At 43.4% G+C, this 22,326-nt stretch overlaps 2 protein-coding genes across 4 annotated transcripts in view; both read right to left on the bottom strand.

Moving 5' to 3' along the window:
• The window catches only part of slc25a21 (solute carrier family 25 member 21), a 111,534-nt gene extending 98,011 nt beyond the window's left edge, over positions 1-13,523 (bottom strand). The window contains exons 1-2 of the mRNA XM_086156895.1: positions 13,024-13,523; positions 12,822-12,901 (exon numbers count right to left, since the gene is read on the bottom strand). Coding sequence (XP_086013021.1) covers positions 12,822-12,888 — 67 coding nt within the window. The 5' untranslated portion in view covers positions 12,889-12,901; positions 13,024-13,523. The remainder of the gene's footprint in view (positions 1-12,821; positions 12,902-13,023) is intronic.
• Positions 13,524-17,964: 4,441 nt separating this feature from the next.
• Positions 17,965-22,326, bottom strand: part of plekhh1 (pleckstrin homology, MyTH4 and FERM domain containing H1) — a 48,002-nt gene continuing 43,640 nt past the window's right edge. For all 3 annotated transcript variants that reach the window (XR_015106952.1, XM_086156976.1, XM_086156967.1), the window contains 3 exons: positions 22,204-22,287; positions 21,015-21,161; positions 17,965-18,988 (listed from right to left, as the gene is read on the bottom strand). Coding sequence is in view for 2 of the 3 variants with exons in the window: in XM_086156976.1 (XP_086013102.1) it covers positions 18,836-18,988; positions 21,015-21,161; positions 22,204-22,287 (384 nt within the window). In the remaining variant the exon portion in view is untranslated. The remainder of the gene's footprint in view (positions 18,989-21,014; positions 21,162-22,203; positions 22,288-22,326) is intronic.

Here is a 22,326-nt window from a genome sequence, read left to right as displayed (position 1 = left end):
GCAACAGAAGGAGAGAATTCTTCACGTCTGATTTCCTGCGTTTAGATATGAGCTGAAATAATCACCGTTATCAGGTACAGGCTTCCGTGTTATAGTATTATGGTAAAACAATACGTTAAAACATAGGATTCTGTGATGTAACGCCTTCCCTCGACGATTACGTCTCACCTGACTTCAGATTTTCCTGCGATCTTTAAATGCAGATCTAGCGGTTGCTAATTTGAAAAAAAAAACAAAAAAAAAACAAAAAACAAAATTAAAAAAATAAATAAATAAAAAAAAAACATTCTTTCCGAGTCGGTTCTGACGGCCAGCTGCACCAGATGTTGATTTAGCGTAAGATTTATGTCAGACAGATGTTGGATTTTAGTTGGAAATAAAGATTAATTGACATTAAAATCCGAGGGCCGGATGAGGAAAAAACCGACAAGACCTCGAACGCAGAAGACTTTTAAAAATGTCACTTCGTACTGATGTCGCAGTTCGGGCGCCAAGAGGGACGTGGATTTTTTTGGTGCCGCAACATTGAAAAAAAAAAAAAAAAAAAAAGAAACACGACTTCGCCGCCGCCTGTCATCCGTGTTATAAATCACACGGCATCACGAAATGCCTGGATGTTGATGTCACGGCCGCTGCGCGACAGGATTTCGACCTTTTAAACACCACTGGCGTCCAGCTGGGGGGAGGCGGCGGAACAAGAGAGCGTGCATGTCGACCGGCTTGGAGGCCGATATCGATTATAGATCGGGAAAATCGGGGACGGATCAGAGATCCTGCAGGGGGCCAGACAGTAGCACCTCAAAAAAAAGCACACTTTGCAAAACCGAGTCCAGACGCCCGATGGAAGCGCGAACGTACAGAACGTGCGTGCATGTCTCGCACAAATACGCGCAATTACACTCAACGTCCTGACGAGGTGTTCTCAGCACGATTCACGCACGCACACACACACACACACACACACGGGAAAACAAACAAACACGCACGCTTGACCATTCCGTGGCATGAGAGTGCGGGCCACACAGGAGCGAGGCGGCTGCTGCCTTTGCACGGATGCACAGTCCAGATGCGAGGAAAGAACACGCACACACACACACACACACACACACACACAGTCGAGTCTCACAACTGTAAACCTTCATTTTCAAACGGGGTCAATCTCTCTTTGCCCCTTGACTACTTAGTCTAAGTGCTCAATTAAGCATAGCTTGTGTAGCTGATTTCCCTCACCGATTTATTATTGTTGCCATCTGCTGCTCCACGTTTCACTTTTCCCTCGCAGTGAGTCGTCCCACTACCTTCTCCGAACCCGCCCCGCACCCTTTTTTGGCCCGTTTTCCGTTCTCTATTTATAACCCGCCTCGCCGTATGTACGTGGGAGAAGTGTCATGTGACCAAAAAGGCGCACGATGGCGTATGATGCACGTCGTGTTTCCGTCCCCCCCCCTCCAAGTCTCTCGGTGCAGCGTCCTGGTTCTAATAATTGGACCCTCTAAATGGAAAGCAATGATCCCCATGTTGAGCAATCATAATTATCCTCCTGAAGCTAATCTTAAAATAACAGCATAAATAATACATTATTATGCAGGAGATTGCGTGCGTGATAAATGATCATGACCCGACCGTGAAATTAACAAGAAGCTGTGTTGGGGAGGAGGATGGGGAGGGAGTGTGTGTGTGTGTGTGTGTGTGTGTGTGTGTGTGTGTGTGTGTGTGTGTGTGGGGGGGGGGGGGGCTATAACCAGGCTTTAAGCAGCACCTCAGGGGCCAATGGCATCAGCTCACTTTTAAATAAATCCAAAATATGGCTAGATATCGTCATTATTTCATAAAGAAGAGATCAGTTGCACGAATCAGCTGACAGCCAGAAACGCCTGCCTGTGTGTGTGTGTGTGTGTGTGTTCATTCGTAGGTCTCTGTGCAGTCCTGACGCTCAGCGGACTGGCGACCTCAGGGCAACAATGATCAATACTACCTGATCCTGCTATTGATCTGATTCTTTGTATGAAACTGACCTGCTTCTGCACTAGTTTATGTCACAGTTAAGTTACTGGCCTGTGTGTGTGTGTGTGTGTGTGTGTGTGTGTGTGTGTGTGTGTGTGTGTGTGTGTGAGTGTGTGTTACAGGCAAGAAGTGAGGGAGCTTCAGTGTATCCATAGTGTCAACTGGACCGTCTGCAATCAGACTTGGATCTGATAAAAAGATGTTTAACATCTCATTATGTAGATTACAGATATATAATATACCAACATTTTAAATCAAGATACCTTTTTCATTTTAGTGTTTCAAAAATCATTTAAAAATTCAACAAAGAAATTGGCATTTAGTTTTTTTGAACAACACAAATGTATGCTTTAAAACCATCAATACATTATGCAATAAATACATTGTCGTATATATATATATATATATATATATATATACATATATGATGAAGATGGCTATGAATATGTTTTCAAATTAACAAGTAGTTCATCTTAATATTTACATTTTTATTTTATTATTTTATTAATCTATTTTATTAACTATTATTCAGTCTGATTATTGAATTTGTATCTATAAGTCAAATCAGTGCTTTTTACATCACCCATGCGGTTCAGCGATGCCAAAATTGTACTTTGTGTTATTTATTTATAAAAGATTATTTTTAATAACAGTCCACACTGAGATAAGCCTTTGGACATTGCCATATATACAGATATATACATTTCAAAATTAGCCTAGCTATTTTCCCATGTAGCTTCATTTTGTAATGTAGTCTCCTGATGTATTTGGTACAATTATGTTTAAATTGACCATTTGGATTTCTGATGGATCGATAAGCGCCAGGATGAAATCCCGATGATTCTCGCAAACTGTGAAACTGTCCGTAATGCTTGGAGCGACCCCCCCCCCCCCCGCCTTGACCCCTGACCCCACCCGGGATTTATCTTTTATTACAATTTCACCTCTAGATTTATTTCCTCCTGTGCAAACTTACAGCCGCAGTGTTTACAGCTTCTGTTTGCAGGATAATAACACACACCTTATTGTCATTGAGGAGGCCCGGCTATTATCAAATAAAAATCAAAGATTTATTGAGCCTTTGTGAGCATTTTAATGGCTGTGTGTGTAAAAATGGATATTAGTGGTAATGTAATAATGCGGTCATTAACGGGTGGCGTCCGGTGCGTCGTCCATTTCCAGGCAAAACTACGGTGCTGATGCTGGAGACTCCTGGCTCTCTGCTGAAAATGTGGCCATGCGTGCTGGTGAAAATTTAAACGCCGGTGGCGGTTGGCTGGACTCAACGTACACACGCAAACACACGCAAACACACACACACACTCTCACACACACACGCGTGCGTACACTCTAGGCCTATATGGAGGAGCCTCTGCCTCCTCCTCCTCCGGCTTGGACCAGCTTTCATGGAAATTATGTTACTAAGGTTTTTTTTGTTTGTTTTTTTGCAGCAGAATGACCAGGTATAAATAAAAGAATTAATGGAAAAAAAAAAGTATTATTTATTTATTTTATTTCTAGTCATTATTTATATTTATAATTTAAAAAAATAAAATCAATCAAACAAACAGAATGTAATGAAAGACTAAACCTCCTTGGCTGAGAGAAATATCATGACGAAACGCTCGTGAGGATTTATTGCTTTCAAGGTTCCAAAACCAGTGATATTGTTGATGTTGTAGATATAGTTAATCAAATACTAAGTATGACAAATATTCAGAATGGCATTTTATATTTCCCCTACAATTAAAAAAAAAAAAAAAAAATTTCAAAGAGTGAAACTGTGTGCAATATTCAATCTTTTTGATTTTATTTCAAAGGTTTGAAAATGAGGCACAAGAGAGCTGAATGTGACCGATTGCCTGGATTTCCACTTTGAATTTGAATCCTTTGAATTAACAACACTAAAATAATAATAAATCTATGATCTCAATTCATCAGGGGCTAATATTTCGGGGTCTTGACCTATCAGTTATTTGATCTTTTTATATTACCATTCCACCGAATTTAATTGGAGAGGCAGACTGTTTTTTCTGATATTATTTAAGCCGCTCAACCGATATATTAAATTCATAACAATAATAATTCAAGTGGTTGCCTTGGGATACTCGGCGGAAAACAGCAAAAATATCATCTCAGAGATTTTTATGCAGTAATATGGGAAAACCATATAGTGTCTATGTATTTCTTATACATAAAAACAAATGCAAACAAGGCTTATGTTTATTAACTACATAATGTATTAATATATTTGATCTCTTATAGGTGATCCTGGTTTTTAAATAACGTGATCTTAAAATTGAGCGACTAATAAGGTCAATAAACATGGGCGTGTTATCGGTCCAACGATGGCGATAAATCTTACAAAATCTATTTCTATTGTTTTTTTCCGAAATGAGAGAATTGAAGAGCGAGAAGTTTTTTCAAAAAAAAAACTGACATTACCTTCAATTTTTTTAGTTTTTTGGTTTTGATATAATTTTTTTTTTTGTCCGACGTGTCGGGGGTTGAATCTCGCGGTGCATTCAGGGGACATTTGGAGAAACACATGACACGTGGAAAAACAAACGAAAGAACTCGCCATTCGCCACGGCTCATACATACGTATAAGTGTGTGTGTGCGTGTGTGTGTGTGTGAGGGGGGTGGTGGTGAAAAGATGGGATCTGATATTACGGTGGAGCGACCCTCTCCACCCCCCCGCCCCCCGACATTAGGTCACCCACACATCTGTCCGCAACATGTCCTTCGGGACGCCAAACTCGCACGGTCGTTTCTGGAAATAAATATTAGGCCTAATTCTGCCGTGATTGGCGCGGCCGGTTCTGCGTCTGCCGGGGACGGAGGTGGAAGAGGCCTTGCTCCCCTTCATCAGCCCTAAGTGGCTTCATTGCTTCTCCCCCGGCTGATTTTTCGGGGTTTCGCTGTTTAGAAAAACCAATTATGGCGGGAGGGCGGTCGGACCGAGGGCCCCGCCGGTCCCCGGAGAGCCGGCCGCCGTGATCACACGCCGGGCGTCCGTCTCATGTCGTCACACTCCATTTGCCGGAGACGGATCGATTTACCCCTGGAGTTTAAAAAAAAAAAAAAAAAAAAAAAAGAGGGGGAAAAAATGCATTTACCGAGGAAATAACAAAGGACTTAGAGAAAACATTACGGCCGGGGCCCCGGAACCGGATACGGTCTCATTTTCTATTTTAAAAAAAAAAAAAAAAAAGTCTGGGTCGTTTTTTTCTTCTGCTTACTTGCGTCCTTTCAACCCACTTCCACCTTTTATTGCTTTTTAAAACACGGGGGTATTTGGTTTAAGATTAAATATTTGGAGGTGCCTCCTCGGAGCACCGTATGGCCGAGCAGCTGCAAACCTGGAGTAGAAGAAGGCTTTCCACGGGGATGCAGCGTGCAACTACTGCCCCCTTGTGGACGAGGAGCCGAAAGGCCGCTGTGCATTTCCACAATTTCTATCGTGGCCTCACTAGTAATATTATCGTTATAATTTTTTTTTTCCTCGAATATCCTCTCGGGTTTATTTTCTCCACCCAGCCAGTGCAGCGGGACCCTGGTCCGATCCTTTAGAAACGGTTTCTGCGTATTATGTTGCTTTAAATCCAAACGGGAGACAGCTGCTTGGGAAATGTAGTCAGCCATTGTAGTTCTTCGCTGTGTTTTCAGTGTCAAGGCAATATTTGTCAATATTTGTCAATAAGCAAAAGGCTGGAATCAAACATCTGGATCCCTGATAGCAAGCAAAATGGACGTGGATGTCCGGAGCCCCAGCTAATGACTTACAGTCCCGATTGTCGCTGCTACATGCTAAGCTGCAACAGGTGACGGTGCGCGCGACCGCGTGCTAACACTGCCACATTATTTTATTATATTTTTGTGAATATTCTGGCAGTGTTCTTATCTCTGGTGGAGAGGTGCTAGCTAAAACGTAAAAGGAAAAGGCCTCAAGTGACGATTTGTGATGGACCGCGCGGGTACAGGCCGGTTAGCATGCTAGCAGTTTCGGCGTGACGCCAGCGGCGAAGCGGTAGGGCGGACATATAAAACTTCGCGTGTGAGATTGCTCAAATGAACAGGAGCGTGACGTCGGGTTGGCGGTTTTAATCCGGCAACATCGTACGTGATATTCAGAGACTTCTCGTTTCGGATGTAGGCTGCCATGTTTGTTCCAGATCATGAAGGTCGAAGGTTCAGAGAACCCTGTGAATCTGCATGCGCTCAATTTTCATGAGGAATTTAAAAAAGAATAAATGCGACTGGGAAATTTGCGACGTACATTTTAAAGATTTGCCGCCGTCTGAGTCAGGTGATCACCACGGGCCACATAGAGATATTTAAAATATCATAAGAACAGCGTCCTGAGGAAGGGTTATAAGACAATTCTTCACAGCTGCTAATCAATAATCAGAACGTAATACCGTTGATACGCCTCCTTCTACGTGTAATAAACAAGTAATACACCGGTTATAAGAGTCCGGCGATGAGGTTACGCTCAACAAGTGAGATAAACCCCAAGCAACCGCTCGTCAAGAGAGCCGGAGCCTGGTCGGGCGACTAAACACGCCGTAAAATATGGCTTCCTCTTTAATGAAATGTAACACGAGCTCTGCGCCGGGGTCGGGCGTAAATCAGGCCTCCTCGTTAAGCGTAAATCTGAATGGATGGGCGTCGGGGAGGAGGTGAGGAGGCGAGGAGGGCCGCCGAGGCCTCCCGGCCTCGTAAAAGCCGCGTCTCCTGGCGACTCGGGGTCTCGTCGTCGCATCGATGAGAAGCAAAGGTGTCAGACGGTTGTTGTTTCGGTCGGGGGTCGGAGGCGCGAAGCGGGAGCGGCACAAATCACGGGGATGTCGGCGCGCGTCGACATTCGATCGCGACAGTGTCAAATTAAAAGTCGCCATCCGCTTTTAAAATGTTTGAGTCGGGGAGGGGGTTTATAGGATGGGACACACAAAGACGCAGTGTGTTGGGGGTCACGTGAGCGCGCCACCTCCGTACGGGGGTTTTCTTCCCGAACACGCACCGGCGGGCCCGGCCCAGTCTCACACTTCGTTCTGATCCAAACCGACCTCATTAGTTTGAGTTTCATTTATTTTCCCGCAATTGTAAAACTGTAACTGTTGCTAAAGCAGGTTCGCGCTAATCACTCTCAAATTTCACTTTTTTTTTTTTTTTTTTTTTTTTGACGGCCTTTCTCCGATTCATTTCGGATTTTCGATTTCAACGCCGCTTTTACTGACAAACCAAATCTACATTTTGGAGTGATTTACCATCTTCGCTCGGTATTTGTCAAAACAATACGTTGATTGAAAAAAAAATAAATGAGACAGCGAACTGGCTGAAATAATCACTACACTGCAATTATTGATATTTTAAAAAATAATGTAAAGTAAAAAAATGAGAATATTTATGTAAATATGGCAGGGGACCAGCTGCTGAGTGTCACAAGAAGTTAAAGAAATAAAACAATAGGCTAGAAAAAAAACACTCCAATCATCCCATGCACGGCGTGTGTGTGTGTGTGTGTGTGTGCCGAGTCACAGCGTTGTTTTCAGTAGGAATGAGGTTAAATCTTCCTCTTTTTTTTTTTTTAAATATACTTTGCTTCCCTGCAAATTTTCCGGGGAATTGCGGCGTGACTTTCCAAGCCGTGAGAGATAGTGTTTCAGATGTAAACAAGGCGTGATCTTCCCCCAGGGTGACCTCCATCCGCGACCTCTGGGGAACGACAGTAAACCCCGAGCACGGGCCTTCCGACGGCGAATCCGGAGCGCCGTAATAGAGTTTCACAAGAACTGAAACCAACCGCCAAAAAATCCTTTTAAACATATTTATAAAAGTACATTTTAAGATTTTTTTTTTTTTTTACTCATGTATCTTTTGATCGCAGCTGCAATACACTAACGACCATTAAACTTATTTGAGTTCCACTATCCATCTATCAATCAACCTAAAAAGATAAAAAAGATAGATAGATAGATAGATAGATAGATAGATAGATAGATAGATAGATAGATAGATAGATAGATAGATAGATAGATAGATAGATAGATAGATAGATAGATAGATAGATAGATAGATAGATAGATAATTGTGATATTTATTTTAGTTTCTAAAGTGATTTTTGGCGGTTTTGTTACGCATTTTTTCTTTTAAATTGATTCATCACATTTATTTACTCTTAAAAAAAAAAAAAACCTTGGGGGTGAAAAAAAAAAAAAAAACATTGGAAGTGACAATCACCAAAGAGCAAGATTTAACTCGGGGCCAGAGAAGCGGCGCCGGGGACGAAACCATCGGGAACGAGTTTGCCGAACCCGACCTTTGACCCCTGCACAACGAGGCCGCAGCGTGAATCCAACCTAACTACGGGTTTTACGCGCTCAGACATAAATCGTCAAAATTCCCGCCTCCAGCTGTTGTCCCTCTGCTTCATCAAACACCGGCTGGCAACGTGTGGACCGTCGGCGTTACGCAATTTTAATACGTTGCAGGCCTTTTTTTGAAGCGGAACAGAAGATCCTTTTTTTTTTTTTTTTTTTTTCTTTTTTGTTAGGTTCAAAGAGTAACAAGGGAGCAAGAGAAAACACCCCGGCTCGTTTCCTGGTTTGGCTCTGAGGGGTTCCCGCCTGGACTCGGGATGGGCGGGTGGGGTGGGGGGGTGAAGCCGGTTATCTGACGTCTGCCCTGATTTATGAAGTCTTTCGTGCTTTTAGAACTGAAGGACTTGAATTACCTAGAAACGCGCGCATACTTGGGTAAGACGCTGCACGGCGCAGATATTCGGCAGAGACTGATTTACCGATCCGCGACGGGCACGGGCCGCCGCACGTCTGCGGCCGAACACATTGCTAGCAAAGCCCCCTTTCATCCGAATGCGCTAAAAAGCACTAAAAGCTAAAGTCCATCTCAGGACCCGGACCAGGGTCGCTCCCTGGACCTTTGACGCGCCTCATGGAGCGCATCTGCAGGAGGCGTGAGGACGTGAGGAGGGATTTTCAGATGCCGCGCTGCGGTTGCGTGACTTGGCGACATTTTCAACTTGGTGTGCAGCATCTTGCTGGGAGCTCATGGCGCTTTTTTTTTTTTTTTTTTTTTTTTTGGGTGGTGTAACGTGACGGGTGGTCACGTGTAGACACACGTGCGTTCGCACACGGCGGGCACCCGGAGGAGAAAATTTTGGGAAATTCGTCCTCGCGAACCTGACGACTCAAGGTCTCATATAACACCTGTCGCTGGCTGTATTCATGCGTCCGATCATCTATCCGTCCTGAGCCGTGGTGTCATTATTGCGCCACCACGCTTTCGGCCCAACAAGGTCAATATAACATGTTGAACTTTCCAAAAACTCTTGGGTAAAAGGCGATTCCAAAATAAAAAAGGAGACCCGCCGGGTCCCCGACAGGCCTCTCTTTCATCATGCAGTCTATTTCGCTCTCCGCAGTGAATCGATCTGGTAAAACGTCTTGATTTACGGGGCAAAAAAGAAGGGAGGACGCCATCGTGCAACCGATACGACGGTTTTTTTTTTTTTTTTTTTTTTTTTTTAACGTCCCTCGACACAGTTTGTTGTGAAATGCGGGCGGCAGAGAATCCGACTTCCCCGCAAACTGCATTCCTTCGCTGTGTGTCCTGCCGTCCTCTGCTCTTTCCACAGATCTTTTATTGAGACTGTTCTGAGTTAATCTTGTTTGTTTTTTTTCTCTCTCTCTCTCTCTCTCTCTCACACCGCTGGTTTCACCGCCTCACCATTACAGGCAGAAACAGCCCTGAACAGAATTGTTAAAATCTGTTGGGAGGCATCCTGGCCTGGCAGCGGCACGTCAGGCCGCGCAGGAAATAGAATCTGCGGGGAGGAGAGCGTCTGACAGGCAGCGTGGACGACGGATTTGGAGCGGAGGGATATTTCACGCCCGCAGTTTCAGCTCGACGGCGAGCCGAGGTTTTTCGAATTCGCACGAGAACGCGTCGGAATGTCTTCACATAAACTGGAATTGAAAATGAAAAAAAAAACAGACAAACAGAAACAACCCGTGTGAAAATGCGCTGATGCAGTTTCGGTCGTCTCATCGGACGCGCCTTTTCGACCCAAGGCCGCCAGCAGTTTTGTGCTGAAATCCCGGTCGTGCGACGAAATTCCGTGTAATTGCGCGACGCAAAAGATGTAAAAGCGGCTCCACGGACCGATGCTACAGACCGAATGACCCCTTCTTAGTACCTGGACTTTGGTTATGTAATAAACACTACAGCATTAACCAGAATTACCCTTTTTTAAAAGTCGGGGGTAAAAATCGCAGTTGCCTGCAGTGACCCCTCTATAGTATGTTCGGTTATCCGGTTGACGACAAGCGATTTGGGCGAGAGATCGTCTTCCCGTTTAGAGAGCCGCACCTTCAATGTGGCTTTTCGGTAAACTAATTTAATTTGAGGAGCTGTGCAAACTGCATTTTTGGGGACGACGTAAATGTTTCGCGATCTATCTTTGGACGAGAAAAAAAAAAAAACAGCATTCAAGAACCCAAAGTATTCAGATTACAATACATGTTTGTAGTCCTGAGATGATACTTCACGTGTAAATGAAATCTAGGTCGTTGTTTTTTTTCCCTTTTTTTTTTTGAAGCAGGAAACAAGCTAGAGGCTAGAGGTCTGCGCAGAGAGATCTAGATGGGTTTCATATTTTGGCTTTTGGCGGGAGCCAAATGTTCCCTGTTGCTAATAAAATGTTATAGACGTCAGCTAATGTCTCACAGCCTCCTCATTGTGAACAGACGCCACCATGAGAGACACAAGGTTGCACACAGCGGACCAACAAACATCGCGCCGAATGACATTTGAGCTCCCCGGTTGTTCGGTAAAGACCATCCGGAGACCCTCGTCTCCCATAATATCTAATACTCTACCTTTACAAAACCAGCGGATCTCCAAATTTAGACCTGACAATATTGTCTTGTCAAAACACGTGTTGTCAATAAAGCTCTTTTTAACCACGTTGTTACGTTTCCTGAGCGAACCACACCGTTTGCCGTGCTGAATATTGCATCCATTATTTTCTAAATGTAACCCGACTTTCTGTTATTGCTGATTCCACTGAATCTTCTTTTAATGCTTAAAAAAAAAGGCTCTAAAGGAAACCCTTAAGACATTTTTATATAATCTACTTGTGTCCTACGAGGGGTTTGCTATGTTAACGCTCATTGTTTGATTTATGCCCGGTGGTCGGCGTAATGTCAGCTTGTCAAAGCTTTTGCTATTTCTCATGCACGCAGGGCTGCCAGATCAAACCGACAGTTTCCAGCTTTTAATCAAAATCAGCCCCATATCTCAGGACTTGTTATAAACCGCTGTGAAGCCACAATCGCGAGATGTGGGAGAGGAGATGTGCCGCTGATGCACAGAACACGCATACGCGCATCAATACAAAGGTAGAATATGGGATGAAACACAGAAAAGGGGTAATCAGTGTACAACACACACAAACACACACACACACACAAGGCGTGAAATGCACCTCTGGCTCCAGCCACAATAAACAGATTACATACTGCCAGGACACGTGAGCCGTAAACGGAAAGAACAAAATTCCCCCACACAATTCCGCAGCGTGGGAAAGAAGAGGCGATTTTGATATTTATAACAATTCTTCCAGGGCAAGTTCTCACCTGTTCCCGACAAGGGCAGAAAAGATAATCCGTGTCAGTCATACATTTTTTTTCCCCCCTAATGACTCGATGATATTAGTGGGTTCAGTCAGTTGCTGTGAACATAATTCCACATTCACTAAGTATGGCCCTGGGTGTTGAAAAGCAAAAAAGCAAACCACCAAAACATTCAAACGAAAACAGTACAACACATCTTTAAAAGATATTGTAAACGAATTAGTTCGAAGTACACTACACTACAGGTTGAAATCAGAGAAAGATAACTAAATTTTTCAACTTTTTGGTCTTGCAACATCCAAAACGAATCCCTTTTTATACGCTGCACTGATCGATTGAAACGGTGAGAATCGAGTCAGAATCTCTGCTTTCAAGCAATTAAGTTTATCTTTATCTAAAAATATTGCACGTTCATTTCTAACTGAATTTTACACCTGTGGCTCCATATATCTGCACAAAATGTGCAATTTCTTTTACATTGAAAATCCCCACCAAAACTGTTAAAAATAAGAATAGAAAATAAGAACAACTTTTATTACACCGAAGGAAATTGTTGAGTTTCAAGTATAAAATAACAATAATAAATAATAGGAAATTGAATAAACAGTTTAAAAGAGGGGGAGAATAAGAAATACAAATAAAACAAAACAGTGTCAAAGTGACGAGTCAAGGCTAGCCACAGCAGCAGTAAAATAGACTTTTGTGTTTTTGTTATTTTCTTTAGCTTTACTCTATTTTCAGTCATTTTATTTCACAGTACAATCTCACCGGATGTGCGTGGCGGTTCGTTTTGAATGTAACACGTCAAAGAAAAGTTCCGGCCGGAACTGTATGTGTCAGGAAAGCGGACGGAAACTATTCCGCTCCCTCATGTTTCTCGGCTTCGGGGCACCACCTTCCGAGGTGGGCGTGTTTGTCGTGAGATGATTATCCGCGCTGACGGCCGGTTATTAAATCTACGAACATTTTGTTCCGTCTCGACTTTTAAAAAAATGTCTATAAAATGACGCCAGGATATTGGGGAGGACCGGAAAACTCCGCCGCGGCTTTTGGCTCCACGCGGGTCGGGTTGCCCGCACGCCGTCACGACCGTTACGTAACCTGAGCGGGTCGTTTCGAACAATAAAAAAAAAAATAAAAGTCGAAATGTTGGGATCTACCTGCGGATCCACCGGCGATGATCTGATGGGACGCCTCCCGGAGCAAACCCCGCTTATCGGTCGTCATTTTCCCACTCGATCTGCCAAAGCAAACAGCAGAGGGTTAGCGTCCTCCGGCTGCTCCGGAGCGGCAGTCGGGAGATCCTAACCGGCGCACTGAGAGCCGACAGACTTCGGTGTCCGCCGCCGTTCGCAACGGTACCTCGGTTTCTTCCGCGGTCGCTGGCGTTGGTGGTGGCGATCCTGGAGCTCCCGGAGAGATGTTTTCCTGCAAAGCGGCAGCACACGCTTGACCGAGCGCAGCGGCAGCGTCTCTCAGAGTGCTAGGCTAGGCTAAGGCTAGGCTAAGCTAGGCTAAAGCTAAGAGTAATATGGAATCAATTACAGGAGTGAACTGCTGCTTCAAATTTTACAGGGATCCGGTGGTTAAACCCTGGACTCTGGCGGGGATCGATAGGACGCACACACACACAAAGGTTGCATAAGTTCTCATGACTGAACACATTTTGAAATAATATGTTAGTCCTAAATGCAAAATATGTGTGTGATGTGGGAATGCTGGTTTTCTGACACTGTTTCCCATTGCTCAAGAGGTTTTGTCATTATGCGTTAATAATCAAACAGTACCTCAGCATAACTTGTTGTGACAAGTTATAATTTTGTGTATTTTTGCACCATGGGATCTTCTTGGGTTCTGTATGAGTGAGCAAATGGCAGTATTGTCAATAAAGTTGAGTCTTTACTTTGTAAAAAAGGCAAACATTGTTTTAATAGGTAATGTATCTACACAGAAGAATTAAAAATAGATACAAGCATAAAAAGAGAATGTTGGTGTTGTGTAAAAAGTGCAAGTTTCAGTGTTTTGGAGGTGGAGAGTGTGTGATTGTACGGTTTTGGAGAAGAAAAAAGAAAGGTTGCTGGGTCACAAAAACACACATACATTTGACTTTTCAACTGGTTTTTCAGATATTTGAATTTCAGTTGATTTTAAATGAGATTTAAAGTTTAGCAAAGACGCCCCTCCCCCCTCCCATGTCTCTATTGTCTTCAGAAACTGCAGAACTGCACACATTGTGAGTTGGCAAAACATGCAGAGCCATGTTGGAAGTGATTTTAAGCTGAAAACAGCTCCTTAATTCAAATTTTATTGCTAAAGGTCCGAGGAGAAGGAGATCCATACAACAGCTATTGGGGATGGCAGGGTTATTTAACATCTATATACGTGGCCCAGACTTGAAAGAGCAGCACCTCCCCCTCCGTGTTTATGTAATGTCTTTTTCTTTTTTTTACATTTCTGCATTCACAACGTGGGCGCTCTAGAGGTCACGTGAATTAGGGCCGCCGCTGTGTCAACAGCAGGCGTGTCAGAAGATGTTTCAGAGGTCACACATATTGTCCCCGTCTTTCAAATACCCCCATTTTGCAAGAGTTTCGCAAGAAAGAGAGGCCTTTGAACGTTGGACACCAGATCCAAGTCTGTTCAGGCATTTCCGGGCTGCAAAGTTGGCGGCGTTTGCTCCAAGTGGGGCATTACCTCGCACGCCTTCAGTCACCATTGGTGTAACAGATGGGAGACTGCGGAGTCTTTCTTCCCACTGAGATACTCTTTCGCTGCAGGTGCCTGTAGTATCACTCATCAGACAGCTTTTTATTCTGGATTTTCTTGGCTTTTTAGCTGCCACGTGGCCAAAGAGGGGACGTCTTTCATCGGTTTTTGCTTTGTCGCTTGCTGCTTGGAATTAAAACGCCTCCCAAAGGGCACCGACTTGCCCAACGGCGTTGGCTTGAAGGAATTTGATCCAATGCAGTCTTTTTACACACTCCAGCATCCCCCTCGTGTACAGCGTAGACGTAGATAAGACGGTCGATTCCTATCCATCCAGGCCTCTCCTGCTTTCCGCCCTCGCTCATTTCACTGAGCTGAGTAAAGTTTGTAGACAGACGTTACCACTGTGCTGATTTGCTCAACAATTTTCAAAAAATGGCACCGCCACACTGCCTCTGTGAGGTACAGAGGGATGCTTGTTTTCGCTCCCTCTGAACGTCTCCTGCAGGCAGAGGACGCTGCAGCGTTGTTTGTTTTGTTTTGTGGAAGAGCCCTTTGGCGTTGGCAGCCACGTCTGTCAAAGCCGGCCCGGGGGAGATCTCTCGTTTCAGACATCGGCGGCTCCGTCCATCTCCAGGCATGGCGCTGTTAGTGTAGCTGGTCGCAGCCTTGTGTCTTGCAGCTCTTGTTTGTGGTATTGATAGGATCTGCAATATCTCGTGATCTTATTGATACTCCCGGGGCTACACCAGGGGTGCGATACGCAATTTTCACCATTTTCATTATATTACATTACATTGCATTTGGCAGACGCTTTTATCCAAAGCGACTTACAATATGTAAGTCCTACCATGACCAGTCTTACCAGTAAGTCTTACCATTATGACTTACAACTTACGACTTACCATTATGCTGATTTTCATCAGCATAATGGTCGCCCTCGAAGGGCCACATGGAACAGTAACAGTATAAATGTAACTACATGTAAACAAATGTGATGTAAAATAAATGTAACTACTCTTTAATGTTAAATAACTCATTCAAATCCAAAATGTGACATATGCATTCCCAACTTTCCTGAAACAGACTTCCATCTGCATTAGCTTTTCTCTTCCTGGGCATTTAGGGATCATTTGCATTCCTGTATTCCAAATGGCATTGATGTGGATACACTGCGATCTCATTGGGGGGGTGCAGGGTAACATGATCGGCATGAATCGTGCAAAATGTAGTTTATGGCCAATGCACACGTTTGACTAATTTAGTTTAAAGCAATCAGACTTTTTTAAGACGTTCTCACGGGCCACATAAAATGACGTTGCGGGCCACATTTGGCCCGCCTGCAGTGGATTACAACAGCAGAGACGGATGTTCTGCACAAGTCGAAGCTCGTGCACGTCAGGAAGTGGGCCGATCCCGCCCCGTGCCCATTGGGCGCCGGCAGTTGGCTGCCGCTGGGTTTTCGAAACAAAACAGGCGTGATCGATGGATTTATTTGTGATTTTCAGGTGTACTCCCGCCTGTCTTCTTGGTGAAATGTGACTCATTAGGTCAGTATTTTTTTTACATTTTGAGGGTGTTTCCTGCCAACTTTATATTATTGTATTTTACATTTGGTGTTTATAAGCTAAATTTGTGGATTTTAAAGTACTATTTCGCCTTTCTTTTTGCAGTTCCTTTGAGCGCTCTTCGTTACTTGGTGATTTATGTGGCAACACATACTTTAAAAATCCATTGAGTGATTTTACAGGAGAAAAAAAAAAAATCACATATATTTAGTCTCCCCTAAATGATGCCAAGTTTTGTATAGTACTCTGATAAAATCATATCGTAACCCACAAAGCGTCCTCTCAACCCAGCCTTATAAAGTATGGGATTCTTAATAATCCAAAGAAAGTTTTGTTGACTCAGTTAACATATACCAGCCAACGTCATTATATATGATTTATCCAACACAAGGGGTAAGTTGTTGGTAAAAATACCTAGAGCAATGAAAACATACTTTGGCCTCATAACACTTTTATTTTTAATAAAACCCTATATGCGTTCAGTCGGCCACGCAAGTAACAGGAGGGTGTTTAATAACACGCTCACAACACTGGAATCATTTTGACGGTGAAGTTGACGGGACGCCTGCAGAGCACGTGTTCTGACCCCGCTTCCACGATGGGAAAACTCATATTTCTGTTTTCTTTCCATTTCTAACAAGCAAACAGAAAATGTCCCCTAATGAGCAATTAGTTCTGTATAAGAGCATTTATGTGAACACAAAAAAAATAAAATAAATTCACCTTGCATACATACAGGAGACAGTGGCTCACACTTTGACCTCCTGGGTCAAGAGACAAAACAAGACAATATTTCCTGAATAAAAAATCATGACAGGAAAAATGCATCGTTCCTGCCGACAAAAGATCGTTCCTAATCTAAACTAATATGGTCTCAATGCGTCACAAGCTACTTCTCATTTTCTGACATCACACCTCCCACCTCTGTTTGCAAAAATACAAATATATATTTATATATTTATGCAAATATATATATATATATATGCAAATATATATATATATATTTTTGGAGAGAAGGTCAGAGAAGCCAGACTGAGATGGTTCGGTCATGTACAGAGAAGAGATAGTGAATATATTGGTAGACGGATGCTGGAATTGGAGCTGCCAGGCAAGAGGTCTCGAGGAAGACCAAAGAGAAGATTTATGGACGTAGTGAGAGAGGATATGAAAGTAGCTGGTGTGAGAGAGGAAGATACAGAGAATAGGGTTAGATGGAGAAAGTTGACTCGCTGTGGCGACCCCTAACGGGAAAAGCCGAAAGAAGAAGAAGAAGAAGAAGAAGATATATATATACACACATATATACATATATATATTTACATATGTATATATGCATATATTTTTATATATTTATGCAAATATAGATATATTTACATATGTATAAATGCATATATATATGCGTATATATATGTATATATATATATATGTCATTCTTTTTTTCATTCTTGATTGCCCCTCTGCGACTAAAAAATGAAGTTTTTTCACACACATATATATATACATCGATATATAGATATATCGATATATATATCATTCTTTTTTTTTTTCTTGATTGCCCCTCTGCGACTTAAAAAAATAAAGTTTTTTAGGATTCTGATTCTGAATTAAGAAAAACAAAAACTTGATCTGTATACCTGCACTTTTTTCTTACTGCTGTCACAAAACACTTGCACCTTAACCTTTTCTGGGCGTCACCATAACCCTGCTACTGCATCATAATTTGCTGTTGTCGGTGATATTATTGATAATTTTTGTAATCTCGCACCGTGGGTCATTTCAATCATCCAAATGTGTGAGACAATAAAGTTGACTTTGACTTAGAAGTGTAACTGTGTATTAACTTAAACATAAACTAAGCTAGATTTCTTTTTTTAGTAAAAATATAAAAAAGTATTAAAAATGACTTTTATAGAGGCTCATAATATTATTTTATGACTAAAACATCTATCACAGGGTTGGGATGAGGTTTTGGCAAATTCAGAAAAGGCAGGACAGTTTATTACAGTTCCTGGAAAATATAAAAATCTTAGGATTGTATCGTTTATTTCATTCAACACGATCAAACATACAGGAAACATCAAGGCAACAACGTTTGTAGCACGTTCGAGTGTAGAAACAGCAACCGACAAAACGCCGCTCTTAAATTACTTTTCTACGTAAAAGAAATGTGACAGCGGTGGAATTTAAAGAAAAAAAAAGTGGTTGGAAATAAATATTTTCTCAAGACAGTGGTTTGATCCAAAAACAGTTCAAGTAATTAAAAAACGTGTTCGCAGCTCTTTTTTTTTTTTCTTTTTTTCAGTCGGTTGCGAAGGATGCAAAATGCTGCTTCCAAGAACGATGCCGTTGAGATTCTATCAGGTTGCTGCGACCCGGAGAAAGCAATTTGAGGACGCTGTTACGATCAGTCTTGCTATAACTATAACGCTCGGTTCGATTTACCGCTACAGGGATACTCGCTCGGGCTACGAAGATTGTTCTACATTAGAACCCATCGACGATTCACTGGAAGTCAAGCGGGCAAAAAATGCTCACTCATGGAAGAAAAAAAAAAAAAAGTTAAAAACGGCACCAGCAGATGGCACCAGTCTGGGAACGGGGCCCATTTTGCCTCCCGCTCAGCGTCAATATGCAGCTGTTTCCGCGATGGAGAGCCCGTCTTTAGCGTGTTCCCATTCGACTTATTCCCCCGCCACCTCGGAGAACTCCAACGTGCCGGGAATGGAAGTTGGAATAGCCTGAAACCCTAAGCGACAAATGCCGCCGTCACCTCGTCATCCCAATCATCACGGACCATCATTGTTGTCGGAATAAACGTCCGAACGATCCTTTTCATCGGGACCGCTTGCCTGACGCTCCTCAGCTGGATGCGCGGAAAAAAAAAGGGTCAAGCCGCGGGGTCACAGCAGCGTGGGGACCTTGGTGGTGTAGTTCATGGCGGGGAAGTGCCTGCTGTCGGCGTCCCAGTGGGCGTGGGGCTGGGCGGAGGCGCTCGGGAGGCCGGGGCTCCAGTGGTTTATGTAGCTGGCCATGAGCAGAGTGAGCTCCAGGATCTGGGGGAAAGGGGGGGGTCAGAAGGGAGGCCACATGAGACCTGGACGGATGGATTTAACATCCTGATGCGATTGGGTTTCATTGGATCCGGGAGATTTGGAACGTCGGCGTCTCAGTGAGACGTGAGAATCTGAGAAAAGCGGAGCTGACGGACAATAAAATGATCAAGTGAGTCTCATTAGCTCGCGGGACGGAGTTAGAGCTCCTCGGAGATCCTGCACATAAAACAAGAGAATCGCGCTGTTTTCTCCATTAGCCTTTAGCCTTTAGCTGGGGGAGGGCGGCGGCGGCGGCGGAGGCGGAGGCGGATCCCTCCTGAAGTGCAGCCGCCAGTGAATCGTTCCCGTTTTCGAGATGAATTCTCTGTAAATCAAACCGCCTGACTTCACCTTCACCTCCTTCAGAGTTTTCTGGGGTCTCTCTCGACAGTACTCTAGATATCCCGGCCTTGTAGGCGGAGCAGGGCCTGGGAGGAAACCCCCGTGTCCGACCGTTTTTTTTTTTTTTTTGGTTTCCACCCCTTTCCGACAGTATTTTGGACCGTATGCGTGGAATAATCGTGAAAATAGTTTACGGATTAAACCGACATAGAAATGAGTGTCGGCTTCAAGAATGCGGCTTGTTTATTAACTCGGTGTCGACGGCCAAATAAAGATCTGTCCCGGGGCGTCGGATAAATCGGGGGAAAAAAAAAACACCAGGAAAACTCTTCATGTCTGCATTTCTGAAATATATTATCGAGCAAATCATTCGGGATGTTCAGCAACACCTCACCTGGCCAAGCATCTCCTGAAACAAAGTTTCCAATGCTGGCGATGCTTTCATTTTGACAATCTTTGCCACCCACAGAGTGAGTTCCTTCTCTCACTACGTCCATAAACCTTCTCTTTGGTCTTCCTCTAGACCTACAATTCCAGGATCCATCTACCAGTACGTTGCTCCTATCGCTCCTCTGTACACGACCCAACCATCTCAGTCTGGCTTCTCTGAAACTTCTCTCCAAAACATCTTACATGTGCTGTTCCTCTGATAGGCTCCTTCCTGATCCTGTCCATCCTGGTCACTCCCAAAGAGATCATCAGCATCATCAGATCTCCAACTCTGCCTCCTGTCTTTTGGTCATTGTAACAGTTTCTAGTCCATACATCATCGCTGGTCTCACCACTGTCTTGTACACCTCTCCTTTTATTCTGGCCGATAGTCTTCTATCACATAGTACCCCTGACACTTTTCTCCACCCATTCCAACCTGCTTGAACTCTTCACCTCTTTTCCACACTCTCCGTTACTCTGGACTGTTGACCCCGAGTACCTGAAATCCTCCAGCTTCTTGATCTCCACTCCCTGTAGCCTCACCGTTCCACCCGAGTTCCTCTCATTCACACACATATATTCTGTCTTGCTGCGACTAACTTTTGTTCCACTCCTTTCCGGCGCAAACCTCTACCTGTTTTCTGCTCTCACTCCAGATCACAATGTCATCCGCAAACATCATGGTCCATGGGGATTCCTGTCTAACCCCATCTGTCAGCCTATCCATCACCATTGCGAACAAGAAGGGATGGAGTCCCACCTCCACCTTGAACTTCTCTGTTACTCCTACAGCACAGTGTCTTACAGCTTGCATACATGTCCTGCACCGGTCTAAAATACTTCTCTGTTACTCCAGACTTCCTTATATAATACCAGTTCCTCTCTTGGCACCCTGTCATGTGCTTTTTCTAGGTCTACAAAAATGCAATGCAACTCCCTCTGGCCTTTGTTGTGCCCCGCTATTAGCATTCTCAAAGCAAATACTGCATCTTCACTTAACGTAAGGGCATTTTTTCCGATTCATTCCTATTGAACATGCAAATAGATGGATGAAAATCAACCCATGGTCCTCCGTGCTCTGAGGTGGGAATGCTAAACACTGCGCCGCGCCGCATATAACATTAAAAAATGTCAAATCACGTATTTGTAAACGCACCACGAAAGAAAGTAGAAATCCATCTTAGCATGTAGATGTAGATGTAGGCGCATCTACCTTGGGTTTGGCCATCGCGAAGACCAGCTTCTCCACGCTTTTCTTGCCGGCTCCCGGCTCCTTCTGCTGACTGGTCACCACCATGAAGTCCTCGCAGCAGCCGCCGAAGGTGATCACCGCCTGGTACGGGTGGGAGGCCAGCGTATGCTGGGGAGCAAACACAGAAATAGAGAATGCAACTCCGGAACATCAACAAAAAGCATTCTGGTTTTTCCCTGAGGCTGGTTCTCAGTGGAGGTGGAGAGGAGTGAAAAGTTTGTACACTGTTTAATATAACAAACACAGAAACACTTTTTATGCATGCAGCACAAAAGGTTGATCACGAGCACCCAAAAATGCCCTTTTTTTCGCACCATCTTCTCACCACTCTTATCCGTTCAATATTTATATCATATCTATACACTCTCCAGGACACCTTACTCAATTAACTTTTCATTTTTTACAACCCACGTCTACGTTGCACCTCTTATTTCTATAACAATTCTCATCACAAGGCATTTTTTTCTTTTGCTTCTTTTCATATTCACATATCTTTTCCTATCCTTGTTATTGTCTTCGTCCTTTTAATTGTCTCTTCTATTTATATTTATCGATATTGTTATTGTTGTGCTGCTTTGACAAACCAATTTCCCCTTTGGGGATCCATATACAGGACTGTCTCCGAAAATTAGAATATTGTGATAAAGTTCTTTATCTCCTGTAACGCAATTAATAAAAACAAAAATTACTTTTTCATGACATTCTAATATTTTGAGATAGGATTTTTGAGCTCTCTTAAGATGTAAGTCATAATTAGCAATATCAAAATAATAAAAGGCTTGCAATATTTCAGTTGATTTGTAATGAATCCAGAATTTATGACATTTTTTTTTACAATTGCATGACAGAGGATAAAGAACTTTATCACAATATTCTAATTTTCTGACAGTCCTGTAGTATCATCTTATCTTATCTTATATTTTTCAATTTGTTTTCTATTGTTTATGTCGATATCCTCTATTTGTGCATTCTTCTCTACTATTGCTATTTGCACACTTTTCTACCCTGTATTGCTGCTGTGACAACTGAATTTCCCTGTCATGGGATCAATAAAGTCTATCTTATCTTATCTTATCTTATCAAACGCAGAGTTGCCTTTTCGCCATTTCGAGTGACAACAGCTCGTGTCCACATGCGCTCGCCGACTCACCATGGCCGAGTCCAGCAAACACACGCCGTCCTCGTTGACCGCCAGCCAGGCCGGGCTCTGCTCCCCCGGGGAGGACGGCGCCGGCTGCAAACCAAAAACAAAAATCAGCTTCTCCCGCGAGGT

Source organism: Fistularia commersonii, chromosome 1 (genome assembly GCF_037954325.1).
Source record: "Fistularia commersonii isolate RoL2024-O1a breed Wild chromosome 1, RoL_Fcom_v1.0, whole genome shotgun sequence".
Taxonomy (NCBI): domain Eukaryota; kingdom Metazoa; phylum Chordata; class Actinopteri; order Syngnathiformes; family Fistulariidae; genus Fistularia; species Fistularia commersonii.
Note: the sequence above shows the minus strand (reverse complement) of the source record. Positions and strands in the feature narration are given on the sequence as shown.